The following is an 18,570-nucleotide window of genomic DNA, read 5'->3' as shown; positions in this document are numbered from 1 at the left end:
TTTTGTTTTGTCTTTTAATCTACTTTGTCTTTTCTTTCTCATGCAAATTCTGGGCCATCAGTGATAGTTATTAATACCATAGTAAGATTCTATGAGGAATCTAGAAGATTAAGAACCTTTGGCTAATTGAATAATCTTTTTCTGTACTATGTACCTCTGCAGAAGTCTGATATCTAGGGACCTCATTTCAAAATATTCTAAAGTGCATAAAATTGGCTACCCTAAATTACCAAGGAAACAAAGTATATAAAAAATAACAAATAATAAAACTTTGTGATTCATTAATACGGGAGTATTTTTTAACACATTAAATGATATCTAACAATGTATCTATTAACTGCCATGTGTTTGAAAGAGTGAAAAGCAAAAACAATTTTTAAGATTTCTGCAATAATTGTCATATAATAAAATGTAACTTTTATTGATGACAATGTCACAAGTACTGTGAAGCTAATATGGTTTGTTACTATGGAAATGCTACATTTTAATCAGAGGTTAGTAAAAATAAAGAATATATATATATATAAAATCTCCATATTCACAGACATCCCCCCCGCCCATCCTGAATTCTATTAGGTTAAGAACCTTTGAGCTAGACCATGAAGTTTGAATAAGAGGTTGACAGAGATGAAGATTCGGTGTCAGGTTTATTTAGGAAAGATCCCAGTTTGTGGGAAGACTAGATATACAGCACTAGGAATTTGATTTTTAACTCCACAAAAACTACTGTGAATTTCTGAGCAGAGGGATATTTTATCAGAACAGTAATCAAGGAAAATGATTCTAAAATCTTTGCTGTTTAGTTTGGTGGCAGAGAATCCAGAAAAGGAGCTATATGTCACTTGTGAACAAAAACTTAAGAAAGACTTTTAGTTAAGAAATAAATATAATTCAGTGGATTAAGTGTGCTTACAGTAAGAAGTATTTGTAGTCATTGGTCACATGACTGAATGATGATTTTGGTGTCGTTAGTCATACAGTGAAGTTGAGAAGGGATTGATGGTAATTTGGGAAGGAAAATGAGGTAATGCATGATGAGAAATGTTGGTGTGAGTGTCCTAAAGGGAGTAGGAGGAAGGTTATTTGAAAAAGATTGAGAGGCCAAATCATCTCATTCTTAAACATTCTCCTAAAGGATAATATGATACTATGAATGGCATTAATGGCCAGTCTTATAATTGAGCAATTATTATGTGCCTGTGCTAAGTCCTTGTTCATTTATAATTTACATTCCGTACAGTTTACTAACTTAAGATATAATTCAGTGGCTTTTAGTATACTCAGAATGTGTACATCCATCACCACAGTCAAATTTAGAACATTTTCATTATTATAAAAGAAATGCTGTACCCCTATGCCATCATACTCCAATCCTATATCTCGCCCAGCCCTAGGCAACTAGTCATCTACTTTCTGTTCCCATAAATTTGCCTATTCTGGACATTGCATATAAATGGAACTGGACTCGGGTCCACTTGCCTACTGCACAGCAAAGCCAATCTACAGACACCAGGTTGTGGTGAGGGAAAATACAGCATTTATTGCAGGACACGAAGCAAGGAGATTGGGCAGCTAATGCTCAAAAGACCCAAGCTCCCTGATAGCAACATTTGGGGTGAGGGCTGCAGGGTGCATGGCTTTCTTCTGATTGGTTGGTGGTGAGGTAACAGAGTGTTTTGGGAATCTTAATCATCACCCTTCTGGTTCCAGCTAGTCTGGGGTCTGTGTGCTCATGGTTAGCATCCTCTGCATGGGTGGACGTCTTAGTTTCTTCGGGACAACTCAAAGTTATGCATCAGATTGTTATGTATATCCCTTGAGGAGGAACTAGGACTCTGTTTAGTTGCTGAACTGTCATTTAAGCTATCATTACTTTTCTTGTTTGACTGTTTTTCCTTTGTTTCTGTATACCCTCACTTTCCTAATTATTAACTGCTTGAGTTTGATCTTTGGAACTAAGGGAAGGTCTAGGAGACTAAAGCCTTTTTCTACAGACAAGAAGTGGGGAACATGAAGGGGCTTTTGTACCTAGGAGGACCCCACAGGGTCCTGCTTGGCTTCAATAATGTGTGGTCCTTGTGACTTGTTTCTTTCACTTAGCACGTTTTCAAGGGTGATTCATATTGTAGCCTGAATCAATACTTCATTCCTTATTATGGCTCAACAGAATTCCACATTTTGTTTATCCATTTATCAACTGGTGAAGCTCTCTTTCTGTATGACTTTAATCTGCCATTTCCCCTGACTGCCAAGTAGAGGGGTGTTTGGTAGTTTTCTTCCACCCTCAGTTTAACTTGTTAAAATATTATACTGGATCCACCTTATTTTGTTCTCAGTGGCACATGAGGACAAAGTTCATCTTCTTTGTGTGGGGAATAACTTTCAAACCAACTCTTCTCATTCCCACCCTGTTCCAGGCCATTTGAACAACTGCTTTTGAGAGTAAGTTCAAAAGCGTTCTTTTTAATCTTTTTATAGCTGTTCAGAGTATTTTGCAGGATGTGTGGTTATCCTTTGTTTTTGCTTCTGTTTTGTTTTCTGTCTGCTTTTTAAAAAATGTGCAGGTAGATAAGTGCTTGCTATATGCTCTGGAGGATCCTAACTACTTTAAAGGGGAAAGAAATACAAATGTCACATCAAGTGTAATCTAAGCTATGAAATAAAAATTCGCATTGTCAGAAAGGTACTGCTGGGTAAAATAAGTTACAGTGCAGAAATACTTTTACTAAGTAGAGTGGGAGGTTGACATTTTAAATTACAATTGACCCTTGAACAAGCACAAGTTAACCCAAGTAAAATTTATAGTTGTCCCTCCCGTATCTGTGGATTCAACCAACCACAGACTGTATAGTGATACCGAAAACTTGGCCTCTGTGTGCCGGTGCCAGTCAAATCTCAGAGACAGAGTTTTGGGTGAAGTAGAAAAGGATAGCTTTATTGCTTTGCCAGGCAAAGGGGGACACAGTGGTCTCCTGCCCTTGAAAACTGTGTGTCCCAACCCGGGAGGATTTCTTAAGGAGTTTTATAGCAATGGTTCAAGGACGGGGCTGCTGATCAGATTAGGGTGTGTGCAGGGCCTGCACTCCTTTAATCTGGTCTCAGGTAATCTCTAGATGAGCTTCTCTGGTTCCTTTAATCTGGCCTCAGGTGGACGTCTCTGGAATGAAGAATGTAACTCCATTTGTTGGGGGATTTATTTCTGTAAAGAGCTCAAAGATATTGTTATGTGTATCCCTCGAGGTGGAACCAGGACTCTGCCCCAAGGCTGCACTATTGTTTCTTGGCTGCTCTTCCCTTGTCTCTGCATCCACTGCCTTCCCTTATTAGCAACTGTTTGAATCTCCCTTTTGGACTCAGGGAAGGTTATGGAGGCTGGAGTCTGTTCCCTACAAACAAGAAATGGGGGACATGGAAAGGCTTCCGTGCCCAGGAGCCCCACAGGGTCCTGCTCAGTTTCAATAGTACTGTAGTATTTACTATTAAAAAATATCGGCATCTAAGTGGACCCATGCATTTCAAACTCGAGATGCTCAAGGGTCAGCTGTACTGTTTTTTCTCCTTCTGGACTACATAGGCAATATAATTTAAGTGAAATCTTCAAGCTTTCCCACACTTGTGATCACAGCAGTGGGTCGTTTTCACTAACATTCCCATGTATTCACTCATGAGAATTTACTAATCTCCTCCTATTTACAACCAGACACTGCAGGATTACGTGTTTGGCCCTGCAATTAGTTTAGTGTATACTAACGTGTAGAAAGCTTCATCACACGCCAAACTCTTTCACATAAGTTTCACGTATTAATCCTGTGAAGCAGGTAGCTATTATTCCCATCGCACTGATGGAGAAACTGAGTGCCTAAATGTCTGACATTTCAAGAGCAGTGAGAACCAGAATATTAGCTTAGAACTTCTGATTTCAAAACTCTTCCTTCTTCTGCCTCATAAGAGCCATTACAAAGGTGTTAAGCGAACTTGGATAAAGGAGACGTAATCTCTGATTGAAGCAACATCATCTTGTTCACAGTGGATTCTTTTCTAACCTTTCTAGTCTTAGGTGAAATTGGATTAAGCACCCATTTGGCATCCTATGAAAAGACTGGTGTCCTCCCCTAAAATATCTACCAATTCCTGAGTCCTTAGTTTTTTATAATTACGTAATTTACATAGTTACTCCAGATTTCCTACTTTCCAACTTCTCATTATCACTCATTCTTCATTTCCTTGCCTCTCTGTTTATTGATGTATCCAAGCAATGGATCTTTCCTCAAGCTTTTATCTTCCTCCAAGCCCTTCACACAGGAAATTTGTGTGAAGCAGGTTAATTTGGAGAGAAATGTAAGACATTAATTCTGGCAACAACTAACTGAATATTGTACATTAGAGATCCCTCGTACCAAAAGTCTTCTAGCCTCCTCAACATGAGGCTTTCCTGCAGGCGCATTTCGCTGAAATCTCCAGCTTGCTGCTCATCTTTTTCTTTTCCTTGCCCCTGCTCATTTATCACTCTCCTCCTTCCCACTCCTAAACTTTATGAACCAAGACCTTGGACCCTGCCTCTCCCTCCTTAAAACTGCCTATCAAAGTATTTTTTCTTTTAAAAAGAAAAAGGAGAGAGAATTTCCTCAAGAACTATTTTTAACCTATATATTTTTTGTCTGGCCACAAGCATTACCTAATTATCAAAACCTATTAAATAAGTTATTATTATACCAAATCTGTAGTGAGGTAATGGAAGCATAGAGTTAAATAACTTATCCAAGATCTCCAAGCCAATCAGTGGTAGAGCCAGGACCTGATATTCTCAAGTATGCCTGGAAAAAGGCTGTCATTCTAACATCAGTAGGATATTCTTATAAGACTTGCTTCAAAAATTTTTCATAATCACTTCTATTTCAGTTGACACCTGCTGGGGAAAATTATTCGGTAAAGTAGCTTTGTGTCTTTATTCTAATTCTATCCTAATCTAGTGACAACATGGATTACTTAAATATTGCAACCTAGGATTAGCCTATTTTTAGCTTGTAATTTACATCTGGTAGAGATTTTTTAAAAAGTGGAAGTCAAAATTGTCCCTTTAAATGTAGAGTGTTTTGTATACACATGGACATAGTTGACTCCAGGGCTTCCAACTTTGGCACTACTTACATTTTAGGCTGAATAATGCTTGGTTGTGTGGGCTGCCTTGTGCATTGTAGGATGTTTAGCAGTGTTCCTCTACCCTCTAGATGCCAGCAGAACCTCCCTAGTTTCAAAACCTCCCTAGAACCAAAAATGTCTCCAGACATTGCCAAATATCCCCTGGAATAAAATTACCCCCAGTTGAGAACCATTGTGTTATATCAAAAACTCTCCCAAGGGACTTCCCTGGTGGTGCAATGGTTAAGAATCTGCCTGCCAATGCAGGGCACACAGGTTTGAGCCCTGGTCCGGGAAGATCCCACATGCCGCGGAGCAGCCAAGCCCGTGCGCCACAACTACTGAGCCTGTGCTCTAAAGCCCAGGAGCCACAACTACTGAGCCCACGTGCCACAACTACTGAAGCCCGTGCACCTAGAGCCCATGCTCCACAACAAGAGAAGCCACTTCATTGAGAAGCCCGTACACCACAACGAAGAGTAGCCCCCGCTCGCCGCAACTAGAGAAAGCCCGCAAGCAGCAATGAAGACCCAACGCAACCATAAATAAATGAATGAATGAATGAATTTATTTATTTTTAAAAAAACCTCCCAAACTTAATAACAAAGACAAAAGTCGTATGATAAGTGCCCACAAGTCTGACAGTGATAATAGTGCTTGTCATTTGCCTGTCTCTAAGTAACTACAGACATGGCCGTTCATTGTTTAGGCTAATTGAGGTGTTCATGTATCATAGAAATAATAGAGCAAAAATGCATTATACATGGCTAGAATTAAGCTTAATAAACTTGAGACAAATTATCTGTTCAACTCTGATTATTCAGGGAATGACCCTTTCCTTTCCTATGTGTGAATATCTCTTCTCTGGCCTGTCTTTACCTTTCTTCATCACTAGAAATTGAAATTAGTCCACAGATATTTATTTAGTGCCTTTTGAATACTTTAAAGTGCTAGAAGTTCAAAACATAATGTGTAGAAAGATTATAGAATCATGATATTTATGAAATCCTTCCAGAGTCCTGTTCATGTCAGGTCAATGGTTGAGCCATCTACAATAGGTTTAGTAAATTCTTACTTATCCCCAAGGACAGAAGTGCTGCAATGTAAGTTGCTCATTCCAGACTTTCACTCTGATGGTGCAGATGATTTTCTGTATCCAAATTGCTTACATTTCAGTCTGTTTCCTCATGTAGGTTTCCTTTGTGGATATGTATGCCCTAAGACCTCAGAGTTAGAAACCAAAACAAAAAGTGAAGTTCAAGTATATTGATGTGCATGTTAACCTAGCTCTCTCTCTTTCTAATTTTTTTTCATAAGTGAGATTTTTAGTTCTAGATGCCTCATTTATGTTTTTTATTTTATTTCATATTCAATGTGTATTATAATCTATTGTAATTTAGTGCAAAGAAAAATTGTATCAAGTATATTTATAGCAGTCATGACCAGAAGGGAAATCAGATGTGCCTAATTGAAGGAGAAGAAGCAAAGTTCTTCACTCATGTGGCTTGAACCTCAACTAGCCTCTTATACCTCAGATTCTGTTTCATTCCATTTGGATGACTAGTACTTTTGTGCTTCTAGTAAGAATTATTGCTATGATAATATCAAAGAAGTGACTTCTCTGAATGGAAAGCTTGGTCCCATCTAAAGTATTATAAGGACCTGATGGTTAAAGAAACTATGAAAGCACAAATAGTTTAGGGAAGAAAAAACTATGGTCTCTCTCTCTCTCTCTCTCTCTCTCTCGGTCTCCATTTCTCTCTTTCTCTTATCGCTAATCTGTAATGAGAAACTGGTAAACCAAAAAAAAACAAAAAACAAAAATCACTAAAGCAAACTTAGGAAGAAAACATATAATACTAAATACTAAAACAGGGCAATTTTTCACAGGCTTTTATTCAGTGGCCAAAGAATGATTTTTCAATCAAAATTAACACCTCATTTAAGGAGCAGGAGTTTAAATCCAGAGAGACCATATCCTTTTGGACTTGAAATCAAACTTAAATAGAAAACTGATAAGGTGCTGACACACTGCCCTTCTTTAATTCAAGAACAAACTTTCATCTCATAGTGAGACAGTCTTTTTCCTTATACTGGCTTAAAGAAGACATATATAAATGACTGACAAGAAGTATTCTTAAGGAACACTGTCTAAGAATATAGTGTGTGTCCCTGGCAATGAGATGGCTTTTCCCTTTAGTTATCCCGTAGTAGCCTTATTAATTTCTACTTTCTTCCCAGATGACAGTAACCCCCATCTAAAATGACCCTACAAGGCAAGTTCAATATAGTAGTATTGTTAATCCATTGAGAAAGCAGAGAGTAAATTCTAAAATTTCTCATCACATGGAAAAAAAAAATTTGTGTTTATATGAAATGATGGATGTTAACTAAATTTATTGTAGTAATCATTTCACAATATATGTAAGTCAAGTTATTATGCTATAGACCTTAAACCTACATGCAGTGTTCTATGTCAATTATATCTAAATAAAACTAGAAAGGAAAAAAAAACAAGATACATAAGTAACCTCATCTCCTAGAGAAAATGTATATATGCTGGTCACAGCACAGCTCATCCACCACAATAGTTGAATGTTCCTATTGAATCTAGGAGCTACAGAAACCCTCATGAGAGAATACATAATGTAAAAGCTGTGGTCTCAAACCTACAAAATCATGAACATATTAGAGAATGAAAGAGATGGAAGGTCTTGTCTAGATAGGACCTTTGATAAAACAACTGTCTCCCTTTAAAGACCAATCAAGTTGTCTTGAATGTTCCAACCAGGATTGTTGGAACTAAGCACAGAGTGTTCGTAATTAGGTTATTGCCAACCATTCTGTCTCAGCCTGCCAGTAGTAAATCTCTAAACTGATTTGCCTTATCATGAAAGTCCTATGGTACAAAACCACCGGTTAGTGAAAAACCCATGAAGATAAACAAAGCCAGGAGATTCTGGGTCTCCTTGTAAATTCAGTGTCTTATTTATAGGACCTACTGATTCTTATAAAAGATAGATAAAAGTATGGATGCTTTATTATGGATCTCTTAACACTTAGCATTTCCCAAAAGTGGTACATAAATAGTGATACCAAAGAGCAACAGGTAGGTTGATTATTCCTCAAAGTGGCAACATTTAGTACTTATGACTCAGCCCATTGCAGATCATAAATGGGCATGTGGTACCTGAAGTAAAATAAAAAATACAGTCAAGTTACCGTGATAAAGCTTTCAATTATTCATGCTAATGGCAGGAGTGATAAAAAGAGCCAAATGAAACTATAAATAACCCTTACATTTTATCTTAGCCAGCATTCCAACATCTCTCGCACAAACAACTTTAACAGTTTAGCAAAGTTCAAATTAAAATGATTTGAATGTCTCTTTTCTTTCCTGGTAGAGATAGGGCATAGTAAAAATAACACCAGTGTAGTATCACATGTTTTTAAAAAAAAATCAAAAATGAATAAAAAGAGCAGAAGTAGAAGACATAAATTAACCACATTTTGGATTATTATGAGTTCCTCAAGTAACAGTTCTAATAGCCTCTCGTCGCTGTTGAGTTTAGCCAGGGAAAATCATGGAAAAAGTCTAGAACTCTACTAGGATGTTTTGAAAATGTCCTTCTGCTATTCTTTAAAAAAAAAATTTGATTTGAAATCTAACATATTTGAAAATCAAACTAAATTGAAGTATTAAAACAGTCATGAATAAATGCTAATGATTCTCTTCTGTTGTTTAAAGAAATAGAAATTACATTAATCAAAGCTGACCTGAGGTAAATTCATCAAAATATATTCCTAAAGTTAACAGCAAATTACAATTATATAAAACCCTCCAAGCTGGCCTATTTCTACAGTGCTGTAAGCCTCTGCACAAGTGTGCTATATATTAGGCCTACTTGACTTTTTCCCTATTTGTTTCCCCACATCCCTCTCCTCATAACCCTCCCCTCACAACCAAAATTACCACACGTAGGCCTACCTACTTTCCATGGACATGGAGTCCATTTAAAACAAATCTTGTTTTCAGACACAGTGTGAAAAAGAAAGGAGTATATATGAGGGGAGTGGCTTCAAGATGAATCTAATACTTTAAAGGAGGTTGATCAGGTGGGAATAAGAGCTGCTGGGTGTATGCAGTAAACTTTTGACTGTCTTGTTCTTAGTTTTCTTAAGTGAACCACTTAGTCCATACTTGGAAATCCTTTGTAAATGTATAATCACTTCTAATTTTGCTTCAAGGCTGGTGTGTGGCACAGTGAATGAGCTTAACCAAATTCACATTTCACATCAATAACTCACCTTATTGGGCTCTTGGAAATGACAGCACTTCTAAATGCCTCTCAAAAAACTCTCATTAATGCCTTGTGTGTACCTTTCTTTCTTTTTAGTGTCCAGTCGATCTCGCCTCCCTAAATTACTCACTCCCCATCCACACAACAGGTATGAGGAAGGATAAGTGATCAAATTATGACTCAGGGTAACAATTTACAAACACTTTGTTTCTGTTTAACATTTAGATCTTTCTGTTCATATAAAAAAAAAATACAGTGCTTTTTAGACCTTTCTCAACTATTATATGAGATCAGATCCCTTTCTTCCTTGGCTATTGTGAATATATTGAATCTGCAGTGTTTAACTTAATCTGGAAAAGATGTTTGACATCCAACTTTCTATTTTTGTTTCAGCAAGTATTTTTTTTTAAATTTTTTTTGCTATTTTAATTAATATGGGATTCAACCTTCTGTTACCAACACCAATTATTCATATATATATATAATCACTTATACCTGTCTTTTCCAAAAAAGTGAATTAATCTTGAGAAAATTAAGAAAATATCAGATCAGGAAAATGAGCTGTAACCAGAATTTGCACAAATTTGAAACCCCAGAGTCCTATAGAATTATGCTGTGAACCTTCTAGAAGTCATATGAGAATGGGAAACATGAACAGTTATAAGATGAATTGTCCATAAGTTAAAACAGATCAGTGTTATATGAGCATGGTTTTTCAGAGAAGTAAGAGGCTCTAGGACCAAGTAGAGTGGTCACTGGGTTGAGGGACATTTACAGTTTCCCAGAGGGAGGAATATCTGGATTTTATAAATTAGTTCTGATGTGATGGGTCCACAGATGCCTTTTAAGAAACCACTGAGCTAAAACAAGACTCCCAATGTCTGGTCTTTTTTTTTTAGGTTGGTTAGTGGTTAAGAAGACCTAACTCTGAAACTGTCCAGCAGGATTCTTAGCAGTGGTCTAATTCCTATAGATTCCTTTCCACTGAAGACTTTAAACCGTGGGACCCAAAGAGACAGAGAAGCAGACTTGTACAAAATGAGCTGTGTATGAAAGTTCTTTAGGCATTATTCATTCTGCTCTTAGTTCTAGTAATATAGTTAAAGCTAGAGCTTTAAGTCAAAAAAATATTATGTGTGAGAAAATTGTTACTATGTTATTCATGGGAACCTCCGCCATAAGACTATAGTTGTTGAAGCAATACTACAACAAATGTTGGCTGGACATAACCAAGTAGGAAGGAGTAAAAAATACTGCATTCTGCCAGGTAGATCAGTGTGAATTCTTGAGATTCTTCCTTCTTCTTTGGGTATGATATTGATTAAAACCCCAATGTTCTCTCCTCAGCCCCCCATAGGGAGAAAATCTGAAACAAATCCTTTCTCCATGTAAAAAACAAAAACGAAAAAATATTATCCTACATGGACCTTGATTGGTTTCTGTAATAGATGATGGAATATTGTGCTTCAGTGTAATCTAATAAGCCCTACCTACATTTAAATGATAAGAAAGAAATATAATGCAAATAATACCAATAATAACAGGTAGTATTTACTGAGATTTGCTATATGCCAGCACTGTGCTAAGCATTGCACCTGCTTTATCTCATTTCATTTTATAAACTACGCAATAAGATAGGTACTTTGCTTTTATCATTTTATTAATGAATAAACTGAGGCATAGAAAAATTAACATCTTGCCCAAGGACACAAGGCTAGTAAGGAACCGATAAGAGAACCAGAACTTAACTCCTGGTCTGACTTCAAATGATGTATAAATGTCTTAACTATGTTGTATTCTGAGCCTAGCTTTCATTCTTGAGTGGCAGATGAAATTTCTAGAGGAATAGGCTTGCCATTGAGAGAAAGGGCTGAGTGGGGATATCATGGAAGGAGCAACTGAAGCTTAAAAAAATATGAGTTTCCTGGGCTGGTTTTGATGTACCTATCAAGAGAAAGTTTCCCTTCCTGAAGTCAAGATGTAAGGCATGAAAAAGCTAGACTTTTTAGTGGTCATACCTGCATAAAAGTATTTCCAAACTTTTAGGATTGTTGGATACATTCATTCCTAAATAGCTTCTTAACACACAGAGGAGGAACAGATACACAGTTCAAGAGTAGTGAGTAGATTTTGTCTGAAATTTTACCCTAATTACTGCAGCATTCTCTCTCCATTGATACCATTCAGATGAAATAGTTTTCAGGGTAGAACAATGCCCTCTGAAGGATTGATCTCGTATCAGTGGTACATGAATTCAGCTTTTTAAAAAGTTTTTTAATATTTAAGATTTTATCTCAATAGGTATTTGAACAACCCTATAATTTTATAAATATCATTGCTTAGGTAGAACTGGATTGATTTTTTAAAAGGAGGGAGTAAATGTAAAGCTAAAACTCCAAAAAGTTAAATATTACTGGAAGCACACAGATAAAGTGATAATTATGGAGTCAATGCATGAAGGCCTGACATTTGGACAAACTTGGTAGCATTAGTTCCTTTCAGTCACTAGCTACTGCCAAGCATTAGGTTTTCCTTCTGTAGACCGTGGCTAAGTTACTGGGAGGAATAATAGAAGGGTAGGATTAAGTGTAGAATAGATTGTGTTGCCTTTTTATTTCTTCCCCCATTATGTTAGGTGATGGAATTTTTAGTGTACATAGCTATGACTTTTTTAAAAATGCATTTTTTTTTCACTTCCTTCATGAATAACATTTCCTTACTTTCAGGCAACAATGTATACCCAGTGCCCGCTGTTTACTTAGCTTTTTCCTTCTTTAACATTTCATTTTCCAAATCCTTTGTGGAACATCAACAGTCCCAGTGTCTGTTTCTTTTTCCTCAACCCTTATAGTTTGGTTTCCTTACAGTCCATGTTGCAGGGCTGGGAAGCAGATGAAACAGTCTTGCCCAAGTCGGATAAGATGTTTAAAAATAAAAGATGCCGTGAGCTGCAATTAAATAATGCTCTAGGATCAAAGTAATTTCCCTTTGCATAATAGCTACCTTACTCAGATGAGAATTCCCGAGTATGAAGTGTGCTGTATAATATGTACACACTCAATTTTTCTTTCAACTTCAAAATGACTTTAAAATTGGAATTACCAGAGTTTTCTAATATTGCATTTGGAATAATTTCACCTGTTGCCATTTTTATCTCTGTCTTTTTTTGGTGTTTTCTTTTAGTCTCATCTCTAATCTAATCAGTGATTAATTTAGGAAAGTATATGGATTTCTTAACTTACATATTTTATTGCATTTCTTGCACTGCATCTTGAGGATGACTTTGTGTTAGTTGGTAGCTGCTTTGCATTTTTGAAAATGAGCCTGGCCCTCCTCATCTCATCTTGGAAATGCAACAAATGAAATGAAGCATGAGAGAGAATCGAAATGATGTGTTTTTCCTTCTTCTTTTTAGATGGTAAGGTTGAAGTTACAAAAGAAGGCGTGAAGCTGTGCACGATGGGTCCAGGAAAAGTATTCGGGGAGTTGGCTATTCTTTACAACTGTACCCGGACGGCAACCGTCAAGAGTAAGGCTGTTCTTTTTTCTTTTGATACTTTCAGTGTCTTTTCCATAGACCTGCGATGTGTTAACATGCCTCTCAATTTTAATCTTTGTAAAGATTAAAATAATCTATATTCTAATTATTGCTTTGCAATACAGTTGATATTTTCCTCCTAAAGGATGATTGTTAACATTGAGCTAAGTTTTATTGCTGACTTATGAAAAGTATCCTTTAACCTAGAACTCATTAAATTAGGATTTACAAAATGATATAATTTTATAAATTAGAATTAAACAGAAGCAAGACTTTTCATTTTTCTGCCTTTAAAGCCTCAGAATCATATTTAAGAAAATTTTACGTATCTGTCTATTTTGGGTTGCATTCCCCACATAAATTTCACTTATTCATTCAGTAGTTTAGAAAAATTGAGGAGAAATGTCCTTCGTCTCATTCAGACACTGAGTAAGATATCCTGAATCCTAGAACTGCGTCTGAGTATATTCTTGTCCTCAGCTGCTCATCAAGCTGTATAATACAGCGTTTTTCTTTTCTACTGATTGAGCTTATTTTAAATCAAGGCGTTAAAGCAGCTTGTTTCCCTAATTTTACATGTATGTGTATATATGATTTCTCTAGCAACTTTTATTGCTTGGTAGAAGCAGCTGCAGTAGTTAGAAGGGAAAGAAGTTTGTTTTAAATATTCCTTCTTCCTGAGTACAGGATGTAATGAGTGTATAACAAACAGAGCTGAATGCCAAAGCCAACAGTGGAAAGTCCATTACATCTTCAGGCAGACGTGTATATTTCATGTTTGAAAAGTTCTTCCGACACATCCTGTGGATGACTGCAGTCACAAGTTACTTTGATTAGGTTGTGTCATTAAAACAATCCTGTTGGCAAAACGACAAATTGTTCATGTTAATTAATCTTGTCTGGGTGTCACTGACTATTTTATAGATTGCTTTTTTTTTTTCCTCTCAGAAGTATGGCATATGATTGACAATATGATATTAAAACGGGTTGTAAAGAACTCAAGAATGCATGGCCAGCTAGAGTCACAGAAATTCTTATAGGTCTTGTTAGTGAATCACGTTTTTAGTCACTGAAATCACTGTAACATCAATGGCAGTTGGGGCCCTTATTCGATGAGTCTTTCTTGGCATTTGATTCTTGATCTCTGAGAACACAACTCTTTTGATTGATAGGCACTGCCATGTTTTTATTTCATGTGATTATTTAATTATATGACTCAAAGAATAATGAAGCCCTATGAACCATAAAAGATTCTGCCAGAACTTTAACTCACTTAAAAAGTACCTTAACTAGAAAAAAGAGCAGTGGTGACTCCATTAAGTAAACAGATTTTACTATCATGCTTCATTTTCATGAGAAATATATCACTTTCAGGGCAAAAAGGAGCATAATAGCACATTTGGATTAAAACAGGCTTTCTCTGTATTATGAATAATTTTTTAAGGTTTTAAAATGTTTAAATTATAAAAATATTTCAGCCTTGTTTATTGCTCATTTAATCTAACTGAAACTGCAAATTTTCCAAAAGCCAGCAATTGATAGTAACATGGTGCTTAATATTTTGGAATATTGCATTATTATTAAAGAAATACTTTAAATAAACTGAATCAAATATTTAGATTAATTATATAGCACAAGATTTTTTTGTAAGATGATTGCTTGGTTTCATGAAAGCCAGTTTTCTTATTAGGTTCTTATAAAATGCTGTTCATTTGCACTAGCCTCTGTTGTTCTCATGCTTGGTAAATTTAAATAGACATTATGCATCTGATTGAACAAGAAGGAACTGGCTGTTGAATGCAAATTATGATCCTAACTGTTTTGGCGTTAGAACATCCATCATTAAAGGGAATGAGTGATGGAGCATTTTCTTTGACACAGACTCAGATGTCTCATGAGTGTGTATGTAGTCGTGTGTGTTTATCATGCCCGAAGATGTGGAGGTTGTATTCAGAAAAGAGTCTGTGGTTGATGGTGTACAAATACATCTCTGCATTTTTAGATGCAGAGGTTTTGTGTATGTGTAAGGAATAATATCTATTAACAACTTCTGAATGTTGTGTAAGAACTATCAGGTGTGAATAATGGTCATTAGTTTTTCAGGACCTTTTGTGCTATCTTCTATACTATCCAGGGAGATTGTACTTATGATTGATGATTATAGCTCTTAAATACTATTTTAAATTTGTTTAAATTATACTCTCAGGCTGATCACTTTATAATTCTGATTAGATTCCATCATGGGTGTTAGTTTTACCAAATGACTACAGTAATGCTATCTTACTCTTAACATGTGATATTTTAAAATGTCCTTATTTGGCTTTTTAGATCCAGTCGTTTCTCAGAATTTAGGATTGTGTTGAGTCTTGTCTATTTTTTCTTCACCATTATTTTGCCAGTGATGACCACTTGGAGTAACTTTCAAAATGCAGTCATCTACTTGGGTGTAATAGTCTAAGTCTGAGGAAATTGCCCTTCCTACTCAATAGCTTGTCTATCCACACCTTTTTTCTTTCTCACTTACCTGGCTTGTGATCCCTTTTCCCCCAACAATACCCACTTTCTTTCATGATTGAAAATGTTGATCCCTCTTTTCTTTCTCCTTAGATTAGCCTGAAAGCTGCCTAGCATTTTAATGCATTTTTAATTGCACAGTCATCACTAAATCCTACGTGACATTCAAGAGCTCCTCAATGTGCATGAGTCATTTCTTGTTCACAAGAGCACTTTTTGAAATTGTATCAGGCCTTAAATAAATACATTCCAGTGACTTCCTCTGATAACGAATGTGAACCTAACACCTGTGGGTAGTCTTTTTTTTTTAATTAGGATATAAAAAATAGTTGTCTTATTTTTTATATTGAGGTATAATTGACATATAGCATTGTATTAGTTTCAGATATGCATGATTCAATATTTGAATATATTGCAAAATTGTCACCACAATAAGTCTAGTTGATATCCATCACCATACATAGTTACAAAATTTCTTGTGATTAGACCTTTTAAGATCTACTTTCTTAGAAACTTTCAAATATGCAACACAGTAATATTAACTCTAGCTACCATGAGTACATTACATCCCCAGGACTTATTTATTTTATAACTGGAAGTTTGTGTAATTTGACCCCCTTCACTCATTCTACCCACCCCTCGCTGCCCCCATCCCCCCAAAACCTCTGGCAATCACCAATCTGTTCTCTGTATTTAAGAGCCAGAACTCTTTTTTTTTTTTTTTTTTTTAAGATTCCACATATAAGTGAGATCACAGTGGTATTTGTCTTTCTCTCTCTGACTTATTTCACTTAGCATAATGCCCTCAATGTCCATCCATGTTGTTACTAATGGCAGGATTTCCTTCTTCTTAAGGGTTTAATAGTAGTCCGTTGTGTATATATACACCACATTTCCATTACTAATTCATTCATTGATAGCTATACCTGTCATTTCCATATATTGGTTATTGTAGATAATGCTGAAATGAACATGTAGGTACATATATCTTTAAGTGTTAGTGTTTTTCAGAAAAATAGATCCATGGAATAGGAAAGAAAGCCCAGAGATAAACCTACGCACATATGGTCACCTTATTTTTGATAAAGGAGGCAAGAATATACAAGAGAGAAAAGACAGCCTCTTCAATAAGTGGTGCTGCGAAAACTGGACAGCTACATGTAAAAGAATGAAATTAGAACACTCCCTAAAACCATACACAAAAATAAACTCAAAATGGATTAAAGACCTAAATGTAAGGCCAGACACTATAAAACTCTTAGAGGAAAACATAGGCAGAACACTCTATGACATAAATCACAGCAAGATCCCTTTTGACCCACCTCCTAGAGAAATGGCAATAAAAACAAAAATAAATAAATGCGACCTAAGGAAACTTAAAAGCTTTTGCACAGCAAAGGAAACCATAAACAAGACAAAAAGACAACCCTCAGAATGGGAGAAAATATTTGCAAGTGAAGCAACTGACAAAGGATTAATCTCCAAAATTTACAAGCAGCTCATGCAGCTCAATATCAAAAAAACAAACAACCCAATCCAAAAATGGGCAGAAGACCTAAATAGACATTTCTCCAAAGAAGATATACAGGTTGCCAACAAACACATGAAAGGATGCTCAACATCACTAATCATTAGAGAAATGCAAATCAAAACTACAATGAGGTATCACCTCACACCAGTCAGAATGGCCATCATCAAAAAATCTACAAACAATAAATGCTGGAGAGGGTGTGGAGAAAAGGGAACCCTCTTGCACTGTTGGTGGGAATGTAAATTGATACAGCCACTATGGAGAACAGTATGGAGGTTCCTTAAAAAACTAAAAATAGAATTACCATACGACCCAGCAATCCCACTACTGGGCATATACCCTGAGAAAACCATAATTCAAAAAGAATCATGTATCACAATGTTCATTGCAGCACTATTTACAATAGCCAGGACATGGAAGCAACCTACGTGTTCATCAACAGATGAATGGATAAAGAAGATATGGCACGTATATACAATGGAATATTACTCAACCATAAAAAGAAACAAAATTGAGTTATTTGTAGTGAGGTGGATGGACCTAGAGTCTGTCATACAGAGTGAAGTAAGTCAGAAAGAGAAAAACAAATATCGTATGCTAACACATATATGTGGAATCTTAAAAAAAAAAAAAAGTTCTGAAGAACGTAGGGGCAGTACAGGAATAAAAACGCAGACATAGAGAATGGACTTGAGGACACAGGGAGGGGGAAGGGTAAGCTGAGACGAAGCGAGAGAGTGGCATGGACATATGTACACTATGAAATGTAAAATCGATGGCTAGTGGGAAGTAGCCACAAAGCACAGGGACATCAGCTCAGTGCTTTGTGACCACCTAGAGGAGTGGGATAGGGAGGGTGGGAGGGAGACGCAAGAGGGAGGAGAAAGCAGAAACTAACACACCACTGTAAAGCAATTATACTCCAATAAAGATGTTAAAAAAAAAAAAAAGTGTTTTATTTCTTTGAATAAGTATCCAGAAGTGAAATTGCTGGGTCATAGGGTAGTTCTATTCTTAATTTTTCGAGGAACCTCCGTACTGTTTTCCATAGTGGCTGCGCTAATTTATGTTCCCACCAAAAATGCACAAGGGTTTCCTTTTCTCCACATCCTCGCCAGCACTTGTTATTTCTTGTCTGTTTGATAATAGCCATTCTAACAGGTGAGAGGTGATAGCTCCCTGTGGTTTTGATTTGTATTTCCTTGATGATTAGTGATGTTGAACATCTTTTCATGTGCCTTATGGCCATCCCTATGTCTTCTTTGGAAAAATGTCTATTCAAATCCTCTGCCCACTTTTTAATCAAATTGTTTGGTTTTTTTCCTATTGAGTTGTATGAGTTCTTTATATATTTTGGATATTAACCCCTTATCAGATATATGATTTGCAAACATTTTCTCCCATTCTGAAAGTTGCCTTTTCATTTCGTTGGCTTTCTTTGCTGTGCAGAAAGTTTTTAGTTTGATGTAGCCCCACTTGTTGGTTTTTGCTTCTGTTGCCTTTGCTTTTGGTGTCAAATCCAAAGAATCATCTCCAAGACTGATATC

At 36.2% G+C, this 18,570-nt stretch overlaps 1 protein-coding gene across 2 annotated transcripts in view; it reads left to right on the top strand.

Moving 5' to 3' along the window:
* The window catches only part of PRKG1 (protein kinase cGMP-dependent 1), a 1,243,975-nt gene that overhangs the window by 460,453 nt on the left and 764,952 nt on the right, over nt 1-18,570 (top strand). For both annotated transcript variants that reach the window (XM_068548120.1, XM_068548119.1), the window contains exon 3: nt 12,856-12,969. In XM_068548120.1, the coding sequence (XP_068404221.1) occupies nt 12,856-12,969 (114 nt within the window). The remainder of the gene's footprint in view (nt 1-12,855; nt 12,970-18,570) is intronic.

This window comes from Eschrichtius robustus, chromosome 7, assembly GCF_028021215.1.
Source record: "Eschrichtius robustus isolate mEscRob2 chromosome 7, mEscRob2.pri, whole genome shotgun sequence".
In the NCBI taxonomy this organism is placed as follows: domain Eukaryota; kingdom Metazoa; phylum Chordata; class Mammalia; order Artiodactyla; family Eschrichtiidae; genus Eschrichtius; species Eschrichtius robustus.
This window is presented reverse-complemented; position numbering and strand designations above follow the sequence as displayed.